The sequence below is a fragment of the Phoenix dactylifera genome, chromosome 4 (genome assembly GCF_051530095.1).
Source record: "Phoenix dactylifera cultivar Ajwa chromosome 4, Ajwa_hap1_PhDact_Kaust_v1.1, whole genome shotgun sequence".
In the NCBI taxonomy this organism is placed as follows: domain Eukaryota; kingdom Viridiplantae; phylum Streptophyta; class Magnoliopsida; order Arecales; family Arecaceae; genus Phoenix; species Phoenix dactylifera.
Window position 1 is genome coordinate 50,289,235 of NC_143193.1, and position 21,043 is coordinate 50,310,277.

The 21,043-nt window shown below is 37.8% G+C and overlaps 3 protein-coding genes across 5 annotated transcripts; 2 read left to right on the forward strand and 1 right to left on the reverse strand.

Moving 5' to 3' along the window:
• Positions 1-864: 864 nt before the first annotated feature.
• Positions 865-7,767, reverse strand: HDA14 (histone deacetylase 14). Of its 2 annotated transcripts, XM_008810270.6 has the most exons (9): positions 7,590-7,767; positions 6,631-6,893; positions 6,096-6,170; positions 5,867-5,968; positions 4,245-4,316; positions 3,836-3,892; positions 3,403-3,654; positions 2,269-2,450; positions 865-1,325 (listed from the first exon to the last, which is right to left on the reverse strand). In XM_008810270.6, the coding sequence occupies exons 1-9, from the start codon at positions 7,639-7,641 to the stop codon at positions 1,025-1,027; spliced, it is 1,356 nt and encodes a 451-aa protein (XP_008808492.3). In that variant the 5' UTR covers positions 7,642-7,767; the 3' UTR covers positions 865-1,024. The 2 variants fall into 2 exon arrangements, with proteins under 2 accessions (XP_008808492.3, XP_088576538.2); XM_088720412.2 differs by lacking the exon at positions 4,245-4,316.
• A 747-nt stretch (positions 7,768-8,514) lies between these two features.
• On the forward strand, positions 8,515-13,069 carry SLO2 (Pentatricopeptide repeat (PPR) superfamily protein). 2 transcript variants are annotated; one of them, XR_015977349.2, is made up of 3 exons: positions 8,515-11,619; positions 12,561-12,707; positions 12,818-13,069. XR_015977349.2 is itself a non-coding variant. In XM_088720410.2 (1 exon), the coding sequence occupies exon 1, from the start codon at positions 8,579-8,581 to the stop codon at positions 10,649-10,651; it is 2,073 nt and encodes a 690-aa protein (XP_088576536.2). In that variant the 5' UTR covers positions 8,515-8,578; the 3' UTR covers positions 10,652-11,764. The 2 variants fall into 2 exon arrangements, 1 of the variants encoding a protein (XP_088576536.2); XM_088720410.2 differs by lacking the exons at positions 12,561-12,707; positions 12,818-13,069 and having other exon boundaries at positions 8,515-11,764.
• A 4,293-nt stretch (positions 13,070-17,362) lies between these two features.
• Positions 17,363-19,276, forward strand: LOC120113032 (uncharacterized). Its single transcript, XM_039133521.3, has 2 exons — positions 17,363-18,338; positions 18,968-19,276. Exons 1-2 carry the CDS (start codon positions 17,470-17,472, stop codon positions 19,071-19,073), a joined length of 975 nt encoding a protein of 324 aa, XP_038989449.3. The 5' UTR covers positions 17,363-17,469; the 3' UTR covers positions 19,074-19,276.
• The last annotated feature ends 1,767 nt before the right edge of the window (positions 19,277-21,043 follow it).

The window sequence follows — 21,043 nt, forward strand, 5'->3', positions numbered from 1 at the left end:
AATTAATTGATGTGATATCCACATGAACAAATATATACTTGAGGCTGATCTAATAAGCAATGATTACAGTTTCTGTTGAAGAAAGGGGATAAGACATAATACAAGGCGGCTGGAATTCAATAATAAAATATGAAAAACTAGGTTAGTGAATAATGCTCCAGGGATTTACTAAATCAGCTATAAATGATTAGATGGGGGAAAGCAATTTGATCGTTGGCATGGGCATGTTTATGAGCAGGTTGATTGATTGCTAACGGCATGTTTATTAAAACTTATCAGCTAAAAGTGATGCGATGCGAATGTTTTGTTTAAATGTCATTATCATTACACCTGTCAACAAACTAAAATAAGCAACCTTCAAATGGTTTGGTCTACTTGTTTTATTTAAGTTGATCATAATATCAATTTATTTTTGGATCAAAATTATTAAACTAATTAGCAGAATATGGATGCAGTAAACAAGAGGAAAAATTACACAAGGCTGGACAGAAACTAGTGAATAATTGTCCAGATGGGAAAAAGCTGCAGTGATCTCACCTTAACAGCCTCCAATCAACTAGATCAACTGTCAGTATAACCTGCAGCTATGTACTCCTCAGGCTGCAGACTACAAAATTGAAGCGAATGGGACAGAAGCAACTGTAGCAATACTACAGAACGTAAATGCCTCTCCATCACAAAAAAAAATAAAAATAAAAAGGTTGACAGATATCACATATGGTCCTTCACATAAAGACCACCGGAAGTCATGCAGTCATGAACAGTTTGATGGGCTCATAGTACCAACTAAAACCTGATAAGGTTAGTGTTCGATGTACAAGTACTTCTGCACTAGATGTGGGCATACATTTCAAGTCACAACAATGAAAGGTAAGTGATAAACTGATAATTAATCGCACCTCTTTTCAAGTAACTAGTGTGCAGTATATGTACATAGATGCTCATGCAGAACTGGTGATGAATATAGAAGTTGAGCCAAACAACAAGGTCCACATGAGTACAAAGAGTAATACTCCTGTTGAGTCTACAGGGAGTGTATGTGTTTAACCTTCTGAATGGCCTGCTTTACTTTAGACAATGGTTCTTCATACAGCATTGCTGGATCATCAAATTGAGAAGCCAAGGTTGGCTCCCCAAGGAATGCACGAAAGGTGTCAACAACGGAATTTGAGAGGGACTTCAGATTGTATCCACCTTCCAAGAAGAACACACAGCGCCCCCCGCATAACTCCTTTGCAAGTTGTTTGATATTTGATGCAAGCATGTAGTATGTGCCTGTTGTGAATTGCAGACCAGCCAGTGGGTCCAGTGCATGAGCATCATAACTGAAAACAGAATGTCAATGCATATAGACTTTTAGGTTGACAATTGACAATTGTTCAAAACAAAGATCAGTATTGACTGCTATGGGAGCATTATTTATTTGGTTTCAAAGGGATTTCTTTTTCCTTGTCACCTTCAATTAAAGCAAGCATAGATTTCTGAAGACAAGAAAAAGTGGGCACAGCACCCTTACAACATAATCATTTATAATAGTCATAGAACATTTCTAAATGTAAATGAGCATGAAATAATTCGATCCATTTTGTAGGGTGACTAATATTTTCTTGTTATACAGTCGATATCTGTAAATGTACATACCAAAACATGAGGGTGAAAGTACATGGGCAGCAGCAGAAGTAACAAGATATATATCTCAGAGATCCTTTGTCAACAAATGGTGGATCCATTTCCAGGCTCTATGTCAAAAGAGAGACCAATTTGAGCTTTGTGCTATAAATGGGTCCATTTCCAGGCTCTATGTCAATAAACCGTGCTACAGTTTAAATCAAAGCCAGTCAGACCCTGCCTATGAGCTTCGGCATCCATGAACCCAACTAGAGCCAAGCAGAGCCTAAAAGGGCATTATTTTTAATTATGTGAAACCCACAGCCCACCCAATCACATATCCAACCATGGGCTCCACAGGGTCAAATCTGTGAACAATGGGCTATATATGGTCCAAATTTTTGCATAAAATGAAACCTAAAAAGGCCTGAATCTATAAAAGCAGGTCCCACTTAGCTTCAACTCATGAAGATGCCAAATCAGCAAAAATCCTTACCAGCCTAAAGTATGTTGCTCTAAGAGCTCTAGGTCAGGTGCTTTCAGAACTTAGGTTTCAACTTCTCAAACATGGGTAATATGACCCAGAATAGGCTGGTCATTGGACTCACAACTTTCCAAATCCAATGACAACCTTAAAGTAATGAAGAATGAGCAACTCACCCAGCTGAAACAAGAATGATCTCAGGCTTAAACCTTTGAGCACATGGCACAATGACCTCATCAAATACAGATCTCATAGAATTGTCACCTGAACCTCCTGGTAGAGGCAGGTTCAGAGTTGTTCCTTCACCACTTCCTTGACCAACCTGTTCGATCTTACCCGTCCCAGGGTAGCTTCCATTCTACAAAAAACAAGTTTAAAGAAAAAAGATCATTTATCTAAAAGAAAAAATTTATCTGCTATCTATTTATCTTATTCTCTATGCATTTACTAAAATTAACTAGAAAAAATACATCTAACCAAACACCCACCTTGACAAGCTACAGATAATCCTTTTCCTCAACATTTTGCAGCCAAGATACAAACAATCTTGATGGCACATGATAAGCACATTTATATTTAATTTTGGATGTCAATCAAGCTTAATTGGCACCATGATTATGTTGAAATTTTTGATATTATATGGATAAGTAATAACAATAGATTTGTCACCAAGTTCTGCGCTAAGTATATTAGTGATTTAGGATTCCTGAAAGCAATAAATTGGCTTGGCTGTTGATGATACATTACAATGCCAAACAAATTCTAAATATAGTTGATGAAGTGGGACCGGTATATTTACAATAGATGGAGCTTATTTTGCAAAAAATCAACATAACAATCAAACAAGGTCTGCATATTTTAAGAATATAATGGGAAGTCGAGAGCACGCTAAAGTTCAGTTAAAATACTCTTATTGATGCTAGTTTTCCTTTCCCTCTTTGGGTCAAGCTTCCTCACCCACCCAAAAAAGGAAACTTTACTCAATATAGTATGGAGTTCCAAATTACTGATTTGGCCTAGCAAAATTGATAGGTAACATTTTTCACACTGATAGTTCAAAATTTTCAACAGATAAATCCACAAGTGTTTTTTTAGCACTGACTGATATAAAATAACCACCTCATACACACTCCAAAATAAGGAATCCATATACTCAGCCCCAACTGATGGCAAACAACTAAGAATTTCCATTTACAAAATAAACCCCAAAAAACATTATGCCATTTAAAAGGGCATTAGTCGTACGATGAAATAAGCACAAGGTATATCCTACATCATGACCAATAATTACACAAAAAATATCAACTTACCTGATGAGTCGAGATGAAGAATATATCTGGGTCATCATAAAATGCATCACATGTTCCATTACCATGGTGAACATCAAAATCAATGATAAGAACCCGCTTTAATCCATGTGCGCGTTGAGCATATCGAGCAGCAACTGCAATGTTTCCAAAGACACAAAAACCCATAGGACCTTCAGGAATTGCATGATGACCTGGTGGCCTTATTAAGGCAAATCCTACAGGTGGATCTGGTCTCAATCTTGATGCTGCAACCTAAGAGACAAATATACATATGTCTTGGCAAAAGAGCACAAGATAAGCCTATTATAAAGTTACACTAATTAAGAGTAGCAATAAATGTTTAGATGCATTTGCAGTATAGTGAGTTTACAATAAAAATAAAATGCATTTGAGAATGAAAATGAGAGCGAAGCGTCTTAAATAACTCTATTACCACTGAATCAACCAAGGTAATTCCTGCACCAGCTGCCATGAGGGACTCTTGAAAAGTCTGCATAAGAAGTAACATGATATATAAGTCAAGATGACAGAATTTAACAGTTTTTGTCAGCATAGATACTTTCATATTAATACTCAATAGCAAGCCTCTATGGACCCATATATGGTCATAAATAACGACATGCGTTTGCAAATACACCACACATATACCTGCTTTTCCAATTTCAGAGGAAAAATCCCCAGCATTTTTGTGTAGTAGAACAAAGTACTTATAAATGACAAGAGCCCACTATTGTCTGATCAAATGAAATTTAGTGTGACTGCATATGCAGATCCACCATCGATTTAAAGCATTTTTTTATTAAAAAAATGAAGATAAAGAAGATATGAGGACTGATGATTACAGTTTCAGTAGCATATGTTGGTCCAGATCCATCGATGAAAATAACACCTTCATCTGAAGCCCTAGACACAGCCTACAGAAAAGTTTTGCAAGATTAATTGCACAAAGAGCAACCTGATTTCTTGAGTACACAGTCAGCATATTCAACTATAATATCAAGATCAGCAGTTCTGATATTATGAACTAAACCAAAACTAAGCAAAGACCTAATAAGTAGTTCAAACACAGCATTACATGATATCCAACTGCTTTAACTGAACAAGAGAATTGCTGAACCCATGTGTACATGAAAGCATTGTATAACAACTCAAAAGCACTAAGGCTATGCAATTTCAACACCAATTAAAGATGACATGGATGATGTCATACTATGATTGAAGAATGTTCACAATATGATGTATTGTCATGTTAGAAGATACACTTAAAATATGCAAAAAGGCATTCCGGTCCTCAATAGGCAAACAAGGAAATGGGTAAATTGATAAAAAACATAAATAAAAGGAAACCATAAGCCTGTAGATAATATTGTTAATAGAATTTAAAATTGATGAAAGATATGAAAGTGCAAAATGGGGAGCTGAGGTCTCCTTATCCACAATAGCATAAACTGGTCTAAGACCCATCCTCATGTGAGAGAGCTGGAAAGTCCTTGGATTGTAGAAATGAAAGGGTTCACATTAGTTTAAAACTCCAAATATTTATATTCTTCTTATCAATGACTTGACATTGGCATTTGACAGTATCTCCTTCTAATACTAACATATTTAAGTTTTTAATGTTTTTTTGGTCTATTATTTTTCAATTTACCATGCAGGCAAAATTTGATCTTACAGCATCATCATTACATATGACCAATAATAAGGTCACTAGATATTCCTATTGGATGCATAAGGAAAGGAAAAAGTGGCCCCGTAGGTTGTGATGGGTAAAATGGCAATCCATCATTAGGTGACTAAGCATCAGCACTCAACATACATAAAGTATCTTGTATAAAGTACATGGCCCGCTTCGTGTATGGAGCTTAAAGCAAAAAATGTAGCTCCAACCTCATAGTTTGCAAAACACATTACAGAAGATAAAGTCTGCATTATGAATTAGTTTCACATAGTGTCGATATGGTGAAACAAGTCAATTGTTCAATGTTTAGACAAAAGAAGGGCAAATCAATATGCAATTGCATGACTTGGGGTGATCCTAACCAAATGAAATATATACTTAGTTTTAAATGCCCATCGGTTTGACAGATGTTGTAAGCATCCAATATCGGAATAAATGGAAAAAGAGATCAAGTCAATCAGCAAATAGAACAAGCATCAACCCATATGCACAATAAAATATGAAGTTGAACTTAGCAGTTATCTCCTCAAGTTTGTTGTTTTGTTCAAAATTCACAATCTCCAGCAACTGAGTTGTTAGCTAACAAAACTCTTATGTTAATGCCTCATATGGAGCATATATCATAAAGGAGTAAATCAGGTAACGAGGAGAAGTAATAAATCTACACGAGTTAAGTTTTACATTATATGGAGTAAATTAAGTAAAGAAGAGAAGTAACAAGGGTACAAAAATTAAGTTCTAAACTATCTCCCATGGAAAGAAAAGTACCCAAACGATAAAAACTACCTTCTCAAGCCCAGCTACATAAGCTCTTGCATGAACAGTTGCAATATCATCAAGGGATGCAGGCTTGAAATTTTGAGCTTCCAACACCTCTGAGTTACGGTACTGAAATAGAGAATGAACGAGATGTCATAAGAAAGACAAAAAGCCTGTCAAAAGTAAGGGAAAGAAGGAACAATGGGATTGCATAAGAGGCTGGTAATGTATAAAGATGTCAGCTCAGCCTTTGTACTTTTGGTGTGAGCTCCAGCCTTTCAAGAGCATCAATGATTGCAGGCACCCTTTTGTTGGACTCTGGGTGTGATTCCTGGTTATAAGATCAAATAGAAAATTACAAAGGAAAGGTACAAGTTTTCTTTTCAAGAAAAAATAAAAGAAAAGGTACAAGTTAATATGACAAGATATGTGGAGAGAACTAATAAGCATGAACTAAAATTCCTCGACTTCCCATAATCTTGTTATGATGGTACGTTAGTTCTTTTCTAACTCAGTAAATAAATTTTCTCATTATAAATAAATCTTTTTCATCATAATGCTATCAAAAAATACTAGCAAGTGACAGAATATGCAGAAGATATAGGTCATTAGCTGAATTCGATGATATCAGAAGTTAGTCCGAAATATAATCAATAGCTCCATAACATTCTGCATGAATCTTGAAGACAATGTGAAGAAATTTACAGTCAAGCACACATCCAAGTTAGGAGAGATGAACAGAATAGCAATATGAAATAAACATAACATGAGAAAGCAAAATGGTAGCATACTTTATGATGGCCCATGGCTGGAGCTACACAATAAAGGACTCGAGCATCATAAAGTGAAATATTAGAAGAAGCCAAGTTTGAATCCTTTTCAAGGCCATCAGAATAAGAAATAGAAACCCCAACATCTTCCGCAGAGCATCTCACATTTGAATTCATACAGTGATAGAATCTTCTTCCTACAGTTGTTAAATTGTTTTGTAATTTGAACCCACAACTACTCTTGAACTTGTAGTGCTGTTGCCTGATTCCTGGAAACGTATGCCCTGCATGACAGCAAATGTCATAATTTTCTGAGCATTCTAGGCAATATGCTGGTACTAGTTAATTCAGCCATTCTGATGCAAATGAGTTTCTTTTTAAGAATTAGTAACTGAATAATGTTTCTGTTTTTTAATCATTAGGCAAAATATTTTTTTTTTTTATGCAGGACAGCGTCAGTTCATTAGGACTAACTTCCTGTATTTTCCCCAAGATCCAAACCCATTATGCCATCAAATTTCTTTTGAATCGAGGTAAGTATAAAAACTACCCGTGCTCTCAGGACACAATGCGAGTCCAAGATCAAACAAATCAAAAACTGAAACAGGCAAGGACCAAACCTTCCGCAATGCCAAGTACCCATCATCCCCAAATTATCATGTTCGTACCCACTAGTTTCAGCAGCAAACTGACTGACGGCCACTTAAAGGAGAATTTCCACAAACGGGAGGAAGAATTAGATCCCCGCAAGATCACCCAACAAGCAAGAAAACCAAACAACTCGATCCTAGATTTTATATTAAAAAATTGGAGATTCCACGATCTCGAATACCGGCCAAGTTTACAACACGTTCTAAAATCACCAAGAAATCAGTAGACGACCGGAGAACTCAAAGAAGCACAACTCCACAGCATTGAGAGGAGAGGAAACTTCTTCTTCTATTATTCTTAAGATGAGATGGGAGGGGTTCTCGAGCTACCTGCGAGGACTGGGGAAGACATCGTCCGGAGCTCCAACAGCCAGGCGGCCATCGTTCTTGGAATCCACACGATTTTTTTTTGTCTTTTAATTTTCTGATACCTCTTATTGTTTTGTTATCACCATCAAAAAATCTTCCGCAGGGTGTCTATGAGTTTATTAGCTGATATGCGAGTAACGTTCATCCAGCCTTCGGACCGCTTCATATGGACGAGCGGACGGCAGGTATGGGACGGGCGGGATGTATAGAATTAGACCGGCCGGCTTGGATGGATTAAACCGGACAAAACTGTAAAAATTATTTTTCATATAAATTAAGTAACTAAAAATATTAAAGTAAATTTTAATATTTTATATAGTATTAAATAAAATAAAATTGAAGATATAGGATATAACTCATCAAAATAAAAATATTATTTTAAAACAATTAAATAGTTTTTAAATAAAAAATACAATCAACCAAAAAAATAAGCATCATGGCATATAATTTGTCACATATTTAATTTCTGACAATTTATGGTCTGATCCATCAATCTAACCACTTTGAGTAGGTTTAGATTTAATATAAATAGGTTTGAATTGTAAACAGATCAATTCATTTAAAACGGTTTATTAAATAGATTGAATTTTAGACTTTTGTTCCATCAAACCCATTTCGATATATTTAGTAATTAGGTTAGATTATGACCTAATCTATTTATTCTATTTAAAATTTATTTAATTGGTTTGAAACCTACTTAAATTATTTTTGATTTATTTAATCCAACTCACTTAATCTGTTTAAATTTATTTAATTCGATAAAAAAACGTTGAATCCGTTTATTCTTATTTGATCTATTTAATAAATAGATCAAATTTAGGTCTCAATTTCTGATCTGTTTAATAATTAAATTGGAGTTGAGTTGATGAATTTTTTATCCCACCGCATGTACGACCCGATTGCCACCACTGTAACAAATTCAAAAGGCTATAGCCATTCCTGACGATGGGATGGCGAGGCATGCCTGCGTTTCCAAACACCTCCCGCTCGTCTGCGACCTCTCCCTCTCCAACTCCACATTCTTTTCCGAACTCCTGCAATCCTCCATCCATTCCAAATCCCTCAGAGACGCTCGCCGCGTCCATGCCCGCCTCCTGAAGACGCGCTTCTCCTCCGAGACCTTCATCCAGAATCGGCTAATCGATGCCTATGCTAAATGTGGCTGCTTGGCCGATGCGCGGAAGTTGTTCGACAGGATGACCCACAGAAATACATTCACTTTCAATATCTTAATTGGTGCATTCATGAAATCAGGCTATTCTGATGAAGCGAAGCAGCTCTTCTTGTCGATTCCTGAGTCTGACCAGTGCTCTTGGAGCTCAATGGTCTCGGGCTTTGCCCAGCATGGTCGGTTCGAAGAGGCCCTGGATTTTTTTGTTGCCATGCATGCTGAGGACTTTGTGCTTAATGCACACTCATTCTCTAGCGCTCTCAGTGCTTGTGCGGGGCTTATGGACTCGAGAATTGGCGTCCAAATTCATGCTCTGATCTCAAAATCCCGACTTGCTTATGATGTATATATGGGCAGTGCTCTCGTGGATATGTACTCAAAGTGTAGGAGACCCTTGGATGCACACAGAGTTTTCGAGGGGATGCCGGAGAGAAATGTGGTTTCGTGGAACAGCCTGATCACGTGTTATGAGCAGAATGGTCCGGTGAATGAAGCTTTATTGCTGTTTGTGGCAATGATGGTCACTGGAGTGGAGCCTGACGAGGTGACGCTTGCAAGTGTGGTTAGCGCATGTGCAAGCATGATGGCTCTCAGAGAAGGCATGCAAATCCATGCACGAGCAATCAAGCTTGACAAATTCAGAGATGATCTGGTGTTGGGCAATGCTTTGGTGGATATGTATGCAAAATGTAGAAGAATTCGAGAGGCAAGGATCATTTTTGATCGCATGCCTATCAGAAGCATAGTCTCAGAGACATCTATGATTAGTGGTTATGCAAAATCTGCAAGTGTCAAAGATGCTAGACTAATGTTTTTGAGGATGACTGAAAAGAATATTGTAGCTTGGAATGCACTCGTTGCAGGGTACACACAAAATGGGGAAGATGAGGAGGCGCTTAGACTGTTTCTCCAGCTAAAGAGAGAATCTGTTTGGCCAACCCACTACACATTTGGAAACCTCCTTAATGCATGTGCCAACCTTGCAGATCTTAGTCTTGGTCAACAAGCGCAAGCACATGTTTTGAAACATGGGTTCCGGTTTGAGGCAGGGCCAGAGTCTGATATTTTTGTAGGAAACTCACTTGTTGACATGTACCTTAAATGTGGTTCCATTGATGATGGGGGTAAAGTATTTGAAAAGATGGCTGGAAGGGATAGGGTGTCTTGGAATGCCATGATTGTTGGGTATGCACAGAATGGGCGTGGTGAAGAAGCCCTGAATCTCTTCAGGAGAATGCTGTTGTCTGGGGAGACTCCTGATCATGTAACGATGATCGGAGTCCTGTCTGCTTGCAGTCATGGAGGACTGGTGGAAGAGGGTCGTCAGTATTTCCGATCCATGACCGAGGAGCATGGTTTAGCTCCATCCAGAGATCACTATACGTGCATGGTTGATCTTCTTGGCCGTGCTGGTTATTTTAATGAAGTAGAGAAATTAATAAAGGAGATGCCAATAGTAGCTGATTCTATTCTTTGGGGTTCTTTGCTTGCTGCATGTAGGTTGCATCGTAATGTGGAGATGGGGGAATGGGCAGCAGAGAGGCTCTTTGAGCTTGATTCTGAGAATTCTGGGCCATATGTACTTCTCTCAAACATGTATGCTGAATTGGGAAGATGGGCAGATGTTGTGAGAATGAGGAGTCTAATGAAGGAGAGAGGTGTGGTTAAGCAGCCAGGATGCAGCTGGATTGAGATAGGAAGGAAGGTGCATGTATTTATGGTAAGAGATAAAAATCACCCATGTAAGAAGGAGATTTATAAAATCTTGAGAATTCTCAAAATAGAAATGCATAGAATTGGTACAGATGTTGGTGTTGCGGTGCCTGAGAAAATGGTTTTCTCATTAGCTTGAAGCTGATGATCAGTGAGCTCTGAAACAAAATGGGTAATGGATGGATGGTCGCCTAAAGCGTACAAAAAATAGTCTATACTTAGTTTTTCAAGTAATAAAAGGCAATTTGTATTATCCTGGTTCAATGTGACTCATGCTTCATTCTAAGCAAACCCAGGTAATTGGGGTTTAGATTTTCTTAACCACATTTCTTAAAGATACTATAACAAGAGACTTAGAGCAAGATTCAAAACCATAGTGTGGCTATTATGATCCTTCAGTGGGCACATCTTAACCCAACACTTCCAGGGCCTTTCAAATAAGTCTTGAGGTCAGCTTTTGATTTTTCGATTCATAAGTGCATGAAGAAGACTCCTAGAGAGCTACTTAAGAAAGCAAATTCAGGTTACTTTGTTTTCCAGTATCATGTACCATGATGGCAGGGTGAAAGAAGGGATTGGGAGACTTTGGAGAGGTTCCAATTTAGGTTGTTGAACTAGTGATCTTGATGGATTTGGTTCAGATTATTTTCCGAGTCTCAACTTGTCAGGCATCTGGTTTGTGCATTAGTTGAACATCATTGTTTCCAGAAATTGTCAGACACATGACAATTGGCAAGTCCTAAATATTGGATATGTGATGCTTTTGTCATGTCGGAGGCCAGGTTAGTCAAGCTATCAACACAACCAAGGTATTTGCTTGCTGTCAAAAGTTGGGTGCCAATGTTGAGCATTCAGGAGCTTGATTTGGGTGGCTCTCTAACTTACCTTCTCAAGGAAATTGAGAGAGAGCTTACAGCATGGGAAGTTTTCAATAGTTTTAAAAAAAGGGAACTGATAGACTGGATAAATCACAAAACAAAACTCCTAGGAAGATTTGAACTTCATATACTCATTGTACGTCATTGCTGGTTTCCCATAGATGGAGATTCTTATGCCTAGCAAGTAGTAGAATTTTAGGTTTATTATCTTGGAAGCTACAAGCAATGGGTAAGTTGTTGTTTTTTAATGTTTACATTTTTTTCCTTTTATGTAAATACTTCAATTTGATTTATTCTCAGATTGCTTGAAATCAAATGAGGCTGCTGTATAATACTGCAGAGATATGAATGCAATGATATGTTACTGATACAAATATTGTCGAAATTTGTTATATTATTATTTCATTAGCAAGTGAAAAACTTGAAGGGATCTGTCAAGACCAAGGTTAATTTGAAGAAGTTTAATGATCAAGGCATGTTCTACTAATTATGTCTACTGATCTTTAAGGGTAATGAGAATGGAAACAGAGGCAGCAACCACAAAATTTTTCAGCCTTATAACACCTGCTTTGAAATTCTAGGATGAGATGTTGCCATGGTGATGTTACCACTTCTCTAATCCTCCCGCTCTTGAACTTCCATTGCAACCTGGGAGGACAGAAAAATATATTTGGATCCGAACATCTGAAGACTCCTTTTCCGTATCTTTCTTTAATTTTTTGCTTGTTTCTTACTTGCTTCTTGCCACTTATGGGCCATGCATAATATAATACATAACCATAGTACGGCTGTATTGTTGTTAAAGTGACCTTTGTGTTATTATTTATCAGCCTCTAAACAATCAAAGCATTCAACCATTTCATAATTGCACATGCATTTATTATGCAAAAGACTTCGTGGCAGGCCTTAGTTTCAACTTCCTTGAGTAGATATCACCTTTAATTTATGCATTAACTAATGAACTACACTTTATCTTGTTCCAATTATTATCATCAAGTTCTCATCCTACTTCTGAACATATGGCACGGCTGAGTTCTCATAGGTTAATTCAGTAACTGTAGCTTGGGTTCCAAGGATGCCATGCCCATCTGTTCTTTTCACAGGATTCCTGATGATGACAAAACCTGAAAACGACACCAAATTATTGACACAACTAATTACTTGTGCCAGGTTGAGAAACATCTTGGTCCAAAATAATAATTGGATGAGCTGGAACATCAATGAAGTTGGGCCATATTAACTGTTTATCAAGCATTGAAATGAACCTGGAACTTCAAGAAAAGGGGAAAAACATCTATTTATGCTGATAATCAGGAGGTATATTCCATTTAATGAGATGTTATCCTTACTAATTATACTCTGTCTCTCTCTGTAGTTGCTCGCCTTTTTTATGTGTTTTAATTTCTCTTGTCTTTGTTATGATCCAGATCTGATCAAAAGAATGAGAGACCTGAGAACTAAGGGTTCGTCTGGTTCGCGGGAAGCATTTTTCCTCCTAGGAATATAATTCCTGATAAATAAATTCATAAGAAGAGGATGCCTAGGAAAGTACTTTTGACATGTTTGGTTGACCATGGGAAAGTGACAAATTTTCAAAGTGCTTATGTTTGGTTGGCTATCCACTTTTCTGGAAAAGTTATGTATAATTCCTATTATGCCCTTAATAAAAATTAGGTCTTTAATGCCTCTTTAATGCTTCTTTAATGCTGAAGGCCCTTTTTGGGAAAAAATAAAAATGAAGTGATTCCCGCCTCATGGGAAAGTAACATTCCCATGTTTCTCATAGGAAAGACTTTTCTATGAAATGTAGGAATCATATTCCCATGGGAATACAACTTTTCCATCTCTCTTATTTGAAAACTCTAACCAAACAAGAGGCATCTCATTACTTTTCCGTTGACCACACTTTTTCTCTTCTTTTCCCTTGAACCAAACGAGCCCTAAATCCTTTTATTGGACTAGATTATCGGTATATTGGGATCTTCCTACTAATATAAAATTCCCGTTTCCTAGATAAAGCCTATTTCTCTTCTATAACCCTTCCCGTTTCCATACTTTGTCCAACTCCTGATATTAATATGAGAAAAGGACCGCTGTTGATGGAAAAGGACTGTGCTCTCAGCTTCAGCCTTTTATTTGAAGTTAGGTAAATGCTGGACTCCATTACTTTTCAAAGTCCGAAAGAAGAATCTCATATCTCATCTGGTTCTTGTATGCATGCTGTGACTAATTTTGCCACCTATGGACACCACATAGTAGGAACTCATGCACACCGTCTAATTTCAAAATAAGTATGGCCTACTCTTCTCTCTCCAACTTATGTCTGAAACACTGAAACACTATCACTCTATCAGTAATGATGATTGTGACTGATGAGAACGAAACATTGGCTATACTGTGCATATCTACATTAATTGTTAGACAGTAAAACCCTTGGAAATTGTGCTAGGATTGGATTTTTGGAAGTTTTCATCTATCGTGATTAGCCTTGGTATCTTCCGTGGTTATTATTCTCTATTTAGTGCATTTCAGCAAACAAGTAAACTACAAATGACAAAACAGTGTTGGTCCAATCTGCCCTTATGTACATGGTACAGTTACTTTTCTTTCTTTTATTTTTTAATGCATCAAAAAGAAGTTAAACTGTACCATGTACAACACTGGATTTTGTCTCGAACCTAGTTCTTTCTTCTTTTATTTTATTTTATTTTTTTTCTTGGAAAAAAAAAAGAGGGTAGCAACTCTCACTGCCCCCTTTCTGCTAGAAAATATTCGATACGAACAGACAAGTTTTACTCATAATCTTCCCATCTGCGGAGGAGCTTCACCAACGTGGCAGCCCCTTCCACGTGTGACTACGTCACAATAGCATCATCTAAGTACTGCTAGATCAGATGACGATTCCACCGAGCAAATCAAGCGGGAGGCATCCGGTCCTCGCATTTAATCGATGTTCGTGCATTTCGAATCTGAGCCACTCCGGTGAAATCTTAGCCCCGTTCCAACCGTGCTACCATATCAGTGATAGTTTTTTTTTATTTGGCAGATGCATCTGCTGTAACTTTCTCAAGATTAGTGAAGTCATCTTCAATCATTTTAAATGGGGGAAAGATGTCAAATTTAGGATTTCAAAATCTGCCACTTGCTAAATATTATTGATGCCATTCATATCAATGTGAATTGCATAAAATTTAATGCTGAAGAATCTGTCCTTTGTTGCCAATCTAGTTCAAGAAAGTTACTCTTCTCCTGCCCTTGCTTTCGGGTGCTTTAAGCTTTGACAATGCTATCATAACAATGCCACTTGTGCTCGCCTAATTATTTTAAACTTTATAGCCTTTTAAATCTTGTCAGAGGAACCAGTAAACCAATACTTGATGTAACTTTTCAAGTGTGATAATCTTGTACCAAAATATTCTATCTAGAATTGGTCCTATCTTTGCTTTCACACTCACATATGCTCCTGTAATCTAAAGTGTGGAGCCCAGTTCAAAACAAGAATCTAATCCAACTGCCGAGTCTACTCTAAGATCTCATTCTATAATCTCAAGAATCCCACGATTAGCCATTGCTTAGCAAAGACATGGTGCAAGGGAAGATAGTGATACCATATTAAACTAATGAAGCCTTTTTTATGGACTTTATTAAGTGGAGTGGTGGAGTCAGATTTATCATCAAAGAAGACTTGTACTATCTCCTTTGCGGCGTTGCTCGTGGGCGCAAGCCATTTGCTCTTCAAAACCTATTATAATTTTGTTGATATGGGAATAAAATCTCAAGGGACGGCTTAACAAGATTCTTGCTTTCCAAAGCCAAACTCATGGCCTACCAACCAAATACATATCTTAATACGCATCAAGTAGCATCATGATAAAATCACGTACATCTATGCACAGTTTCATGTGAGTACTCGTACGGACGTATGTTTAGTCCTACATCGGTTATTCGCTGGATAGATTTTGGATACTTATACAGGATCAAGAAATCCAATTAATATCTTTCGGGTAGCTATTTTGGATGAAGTTCTGGATGGATCTATATGGACTAGAAGGCACTGCAGTATAAATTTATTGGGACTGACTACGGACCGATTCGATGGAAGTACGTGTGCAGTGAGCTCCTGAGTTGTTGCATTTCATGCACAATTGGGGTTGTATACGGCTTTCTAGAAAGAGACAACAATGTTGACTACTGTTAACACGCGTGTGATGTCCGGGGAAGACAGCTATTGCTCGTCTGGATATGAAGTCATGCATTAGTTCATTGGAATTGGACGATACGTGGGCGTGTCCCGATCACTTGGTGGTGTGTTTTTTCCAAACCTCGTGTTCAACTGCGGTCAATATGTTCCAAGATTTTTGAACTATTGTAGTGTTCTGCAATGTTGAGGCATTTGTGGTGTGATGCAAATGACATGGACACCTGGGGTGGTGAATCATTAAGAGATTGGAGAGTCTTGGGGGATAAGCTAGCGACCTTGCATACGTTATTAAAAGAAAATTAAATTATATAATAGAACAGATAAAAACAAAAATGAGAAAAAAAACAAGAAGGGGAACTAGGGATAAGATAGAACCATTATTTATAACCCAAGCAATCTCTTAGGATTACGCTAGGCTTTGTACGTAATTGGTCGGCATGGTAGCCTCTTGATCAAAAAGGTGAAACAAGTGGTCTGAGTAGATCCAATAAGCTGTTATATAATTTCATGCAATTGAATTTACTAGACTAACTGGTTTTAGCTCGGATGATGGACATGTCTTTCTACTTGCAAAAATCGAGATTATGACCTTCATGGCTGCATTTTCACCCTATTTCTTAGGAGAAAAAAATAGAAGAAAACAATTCATCCATCTTTGGCTTATATCACCGATTCCTACAAGCATGCAAGACATGAGACGCGAGCAGCAGTTGCTCGATGAAGCAATTTTGGGTCGAATTCCATCAAAATAGTTAGGTTTGCCATCATGAACCATAATATAACTATGGAATTCGATTAATATTACTATGGATTTGGCTGGCAAAGTGAGCAGATCAATTTTCACCTAAACTTAGGTGTCATTTCTTCATTGCAATAATTCATGACAAGGAGTGGTGGGACCGTGAGGACCGGACCCGGGTCTAATGTTGGGTTCCTAAGTATCCAAACTTAACCTTCTCTAATATATACAATAATAATGACGTGTTGAAATGGAACTATGATTACCGTGTGTCTCAAGTCTGTGTTGCGAATTTAGATCCGAAGCATCTATTTCTTTTTAATTCTAAGATCTGAGCTGATGTCATAACTTCCTTATCCTTTCCTTTGGAGTCATCAACAAATAAACTATCAGCCCATTCTAAACGGCCTAAAAGTGAAGTGGGTCCATTAGATGAGTGTGTCTAGCTTGACACGAAACCTCGGCCTGACCCAATGAAGGCAGATTTTATAGACCATGCAACTTCTTTTACTCTATATTTGGTCCAATTTCAATTGGTTTGGGTCTAGCTAGGGGGCTAGGTCGAAATCTGCGAGCCGAAGACCTAAACTGGAGCCTGAATGCTAACATGACCCATCCCGCAAGTTTGGGTCGATCTAGCGTGACCATCTGTTCATCACCCAAGTCTTAGAAGCAAAAGTCCATGAACCCATTGATTAGGCGGTGAAAGCTGACCTATAAAAAAATTATTCAAGTAAAAAGAGTTTACCTTTGGAAAAATGGTGGAGATGAAGGCTGTATTAGATTGATTAATTGGAGATAAGATGGTCATTTAATTTTAGCCAAGCTTGCCTTCTCTCTCTCGCTCTCTTTCTTGAAATGAGAATTACACCACATATGAGTACGCCAAAGAAAAGGGAGATGTGGGATTTAAGGAGGTCTCTTTCGGAGAAAGAAAGCAATAAAGACGTCAACACCACTTACGTGAGCACTCATCTAGAAAACAAAGACTTTTTTCCCACCTTCCAACCCCACCCGAAGCAAACAATTAATTTTAGAGGGGAAAAGGAAAGTAATTAAGCACAGACTTTGGCCCTCCCTCTCCACACCATCACCACCAATCTTCTCTCTCTCCCTCTCTCTCTCTCTCTCTCTACACCATGATCCCTCACCGACGGCGAGAATTCCAGGCCGGAAACCAGTTCACTTTCCACAATCCGATCCACAGGGCGAGCGGTGAGCTGAATTCTTCGGATGGAATCGAGTACGGGACATGGGCTGAGAGAATTAAAGGCAGTTATGGATACTTCGGCAAATCGGATGATCGTAAGTTTGGCGCATGGCAACGAAGAACTCCGCCGAATCTTCATGGCGACCAAGATGATGAGGAGGAGTTCAGATGGGTGGCAAAAGAAGATGACGATGACTCAGATGTTGCATCGCCACCGCTGTGGACGAAGCCAGGATCACCCATGACTCGATCAGCCGAGTCTTCTCCAATCCATGATCACAGCCGCTGCCACCACCATGATGTTAAAGACCGGTTTCTTTATCCCACCCCACAAGCGCAGGTCATTGCCGGATACCGGCAAGAGATGTTGAATATGGTCCGAGATATGCCGGAGACGGCTTACGAGCTCTCTCTGAGAGATCTTGTGGAGCCACCAAGGATGGCAAGAGCTGCGCATGAAACGTTGGTGAGAGGTAGAGAATTGCCGAAGGATAAGACTAAGAAGGAGAAGGATAGGAAGGAGAAGACGAAGAAAGGAATGAGAAGGATGTCGAGGAGTGACAGTATGGACACCGGAGGTTTCCTTCTAAAGATGTTCCTTCCAAGTTCTCTGACTACGAAAAGGAAGAGCATTGGAGGCTCTGGTACGTGTGCGAAGGTCTCGCCAAAGCCCATGTTGGTAGAAGGGGAGAAAGGTGGGCTCGAGAAGAGTACAGATCGAGACTGGTGGAGAAAGAACGCATTAGAAGAAAAGGGAAGCAGCAGCGGCAGCAGCTCCGACAGCAGCAGCAGAAGCAGGTAAGCCTTTCCTAGAATGAAAATTTTGCGATCATTTTTGTTTTTTGAGAAAAAAATTGCAATCAATAAACCATTTCTTTCAAAACAGTTGAAACATAATGTTTCCCTTGAAAAGTAATCTGAAACTGGATTTTTAAAAGACTCTTTGGAAGTATTAAAGTCCTTTGAACATATATAACCAGTTCTGATATAAAATAATATATGGTTGGATAATTGAATTTCTCAGAGGAACTTAATTTTTGTTTAAGAGCATGCATACTTTTTTTGTCTTTTGTGGAAATCATTGATCAAATACAGGAGATGTATAGATTCTGCATTCTCAGAATCCAACTTCATATACTTTCTCCCCTTTTGTCCCTTTTCCTCTTGATTGTTAAATGCATAGATTTGCTACTGCCTGAAATATGACAGAACAATATGTATGTCAATAAGTGAAATAGATACAACAAAACTAAAATCTGAGGAAGTTTTAAATTATATTGCAGCAATATGCAAAATGATTCGAAGCAAGATTGCAAGCTGAATATGCTGGATAAGATAATTTAGGTAGCAGGAGAAAATTGATTAACTGATCGATAAATAATTTCACTTGCTGCATAATTCATTAACATATTCCTTTGTTGTTCCAGGAAAATAAGTGGCTGCTATTGCTTCTTTCGCGCGCGAAGAAAAACAAAGCCAGGGAAAATTGAGGGCGACTCTGTTGTGAAGGGAAACCATACAACTATCCTGTAGCAACCCCTGTTTTAGTTCTGGGATTGTTTGATAATATGATCAGTTGAAGTGTACCAGCATGGCCTGTATAGGTACTTATCTTCGTTCTTTTGCTATGTTATATGAACCGAGGTTCGATAATTAAACTATGTTGATCAAGTGTCACTGTTTGGAATCACAAGCATTGTACTTTCCATAGATCAACAGAAGATTTTGGAGGAAAACTGAAGCTATTTCTTTACCTGATGATCCTTTCAAAATTTAATCAGGATGCATCCATAGGATGTTGTTCATTGTGGTTGGAATGTTAGCACAAACATCAATGTTCAGTTGATGTTGTTTCTTGAACATCTGAATCGAATTGTTAGAGGTAAGAAATGTATGATGATACCATATTCGCATGCAAAATATCCAGTAGAGCCTTATTCTAGACTTCAAGTTATTCAATTCTGAGTTGCTCTCCCAATGCATCTGGTCTTGTATAAAGTTTGATCAATTTATCATCCTTGGCAATTGGAGATGCAAGAAAAGGATAAAAGATCAAGAGAGGGGGGAAAAGAATCTCCTACAATTGAAGAATTATAACTTGGAGTTTGGATGATTGTGTCCCCCTTCATAGTGAGAAAGGATATGTAAAAACTTGTCATATTAAAGAGGAAGTGGTTGACAAAAAGAAGCTGTCAAAATAGATTTATGTATACAACCATGAATTGATGGAGTAAATTTTTTAGTTACAAATAGGTATTTGATGGTCCCCTGACAGGAAACCAGAACCCAAACCCCACCAAATTGCTGTCTTATTTTGGCAGGCCATGATATCATGTAGAAAGGCAAATATATCTTACCGCTATGGATGGATCAAGATTGAGATCTCACATCATGGCAGAAGCAGGAACAGATGAAGTTTAGTCTAAATTCTCCTTTCACTTTGATGGATCTACGATGTGCAAAACCAGGCAAAGGAAGTTGTTAAGAATGAGTAATAGTTCTCACATCATTCCAGACTGGTTCAGAGAGAGATATATTAGAAAAAAATGAGATGGCAGTGAAAGAAATTGAAAAGAGGGGAGGAAACTAGAAAAGAAAAGAAACAATAACCATGGCTTACCTTTTGAGTTCCTGAAAAACAAAAAATCGAGAATTATTCTCAGAATAGCACGTAAAAATAGTAGTAAATAAAGAAAGAAGAAAGATTATCGATAGATTGCATGCCATATAAGGTTATCTTTAGAAAAAGATTTGCCAACATAAGATGCATGGGTTGCTTGGCGGCTTTTTCCTAAAATATAACGATCCTTCCATGAACTGTGCATGCGGTAGGTGGTATTCAAAACCGAACTTCATTACAGCATTCATCTAGAACTCGGATAGAAGAGAGTTTTGGAGAATAGAGAAAAGAAAGCTCAGATCTTCAATAAAAGTCTCACGAAACTAAAGGTAAAAGTAGATGAGGACCATCCAAAGTTATGCCCTCACTTATGGTGTTGGACATGGGCCATAAATAATTGTATGTATATATATCTTCTGAAAAGGTTCCTAGAAATTCTCAGAATTCACCAAAAGTCCTAGAATTTCATAAACGAACCGTGCCATTCTTTAATTTTGGTGCCTAACTTAACATATGTACCGATCCAATTCCCTGCTTTTCAATATGTCATAGGATACCACGAGAAAGTCAACATGCATTGACTCTGTGTTAGAAATTTCAACAAGATTTCACGCCCTAATGTCCACATATTAAGACATTCAAATTAATAAAGTTGTTTAAAAGAAATTTTAGCAGAATTTCAGACTTTAATCCCTGCATATCGAGAAATTTAAACTAATAAGGCTATTTAGTAGAATTTCAATGGGATTTTGGAATCTAATCCCAACATGTTAAGAACTTTAAACTAATATGGCTGTTTAATCGGAAATTTAAACTCCTCTTTTTACCAGCCTTTGATTCCCAAATTTTGAGAAATTTAAGCTAATAGCAGAATAGCGAAAAC

Bases quoted from the DNA above. Each gene is read 5' to 3' on its own strand.
- HDA14 (XM_008810270.6), bottom strand. From the start codon at position 7,641: ATGGCCGCCTGGCTGTTGGAGCTCCGGACGATGTCTTCCCCAGTCCTC. The intron at 6,171-6,630 runs GTATGCTACCAT...TCTTATAACCAG, and splicing joins CAGCCATGGGCCATCATAAA to GAATCACACCCAGAGTCCAA. The intron at 3,655-3,835 runs GTAATAGAGTTA...TTTGTCTCTTAG, and splicing joins TTACCTTGGTTGATTCAGTG to GTTGCAGCATCAAGATTGAG.
- SLO2 (XM_088720410.2), top strand. From the start codon at position 8,579: ATGGCGAGGCATGCCTGCGTTTCCAAACACCTCCCGCTCGTCTGCGAC.
- LOC120113032 (XM_039133521.3), top strand. From the start codon at position 17,470: ATGATCCCTCACCGACGGCGAGAATTCCAGGCCGGAAACCAGTTCACT. The intron at 18,339-18,967 runs GTAAGCCTTTCC...TTGTTGTTCCAG, and splicing joins GACAGCAGCAGCAGAAGCAG to GAAAATAAGTGGCTGCTATT.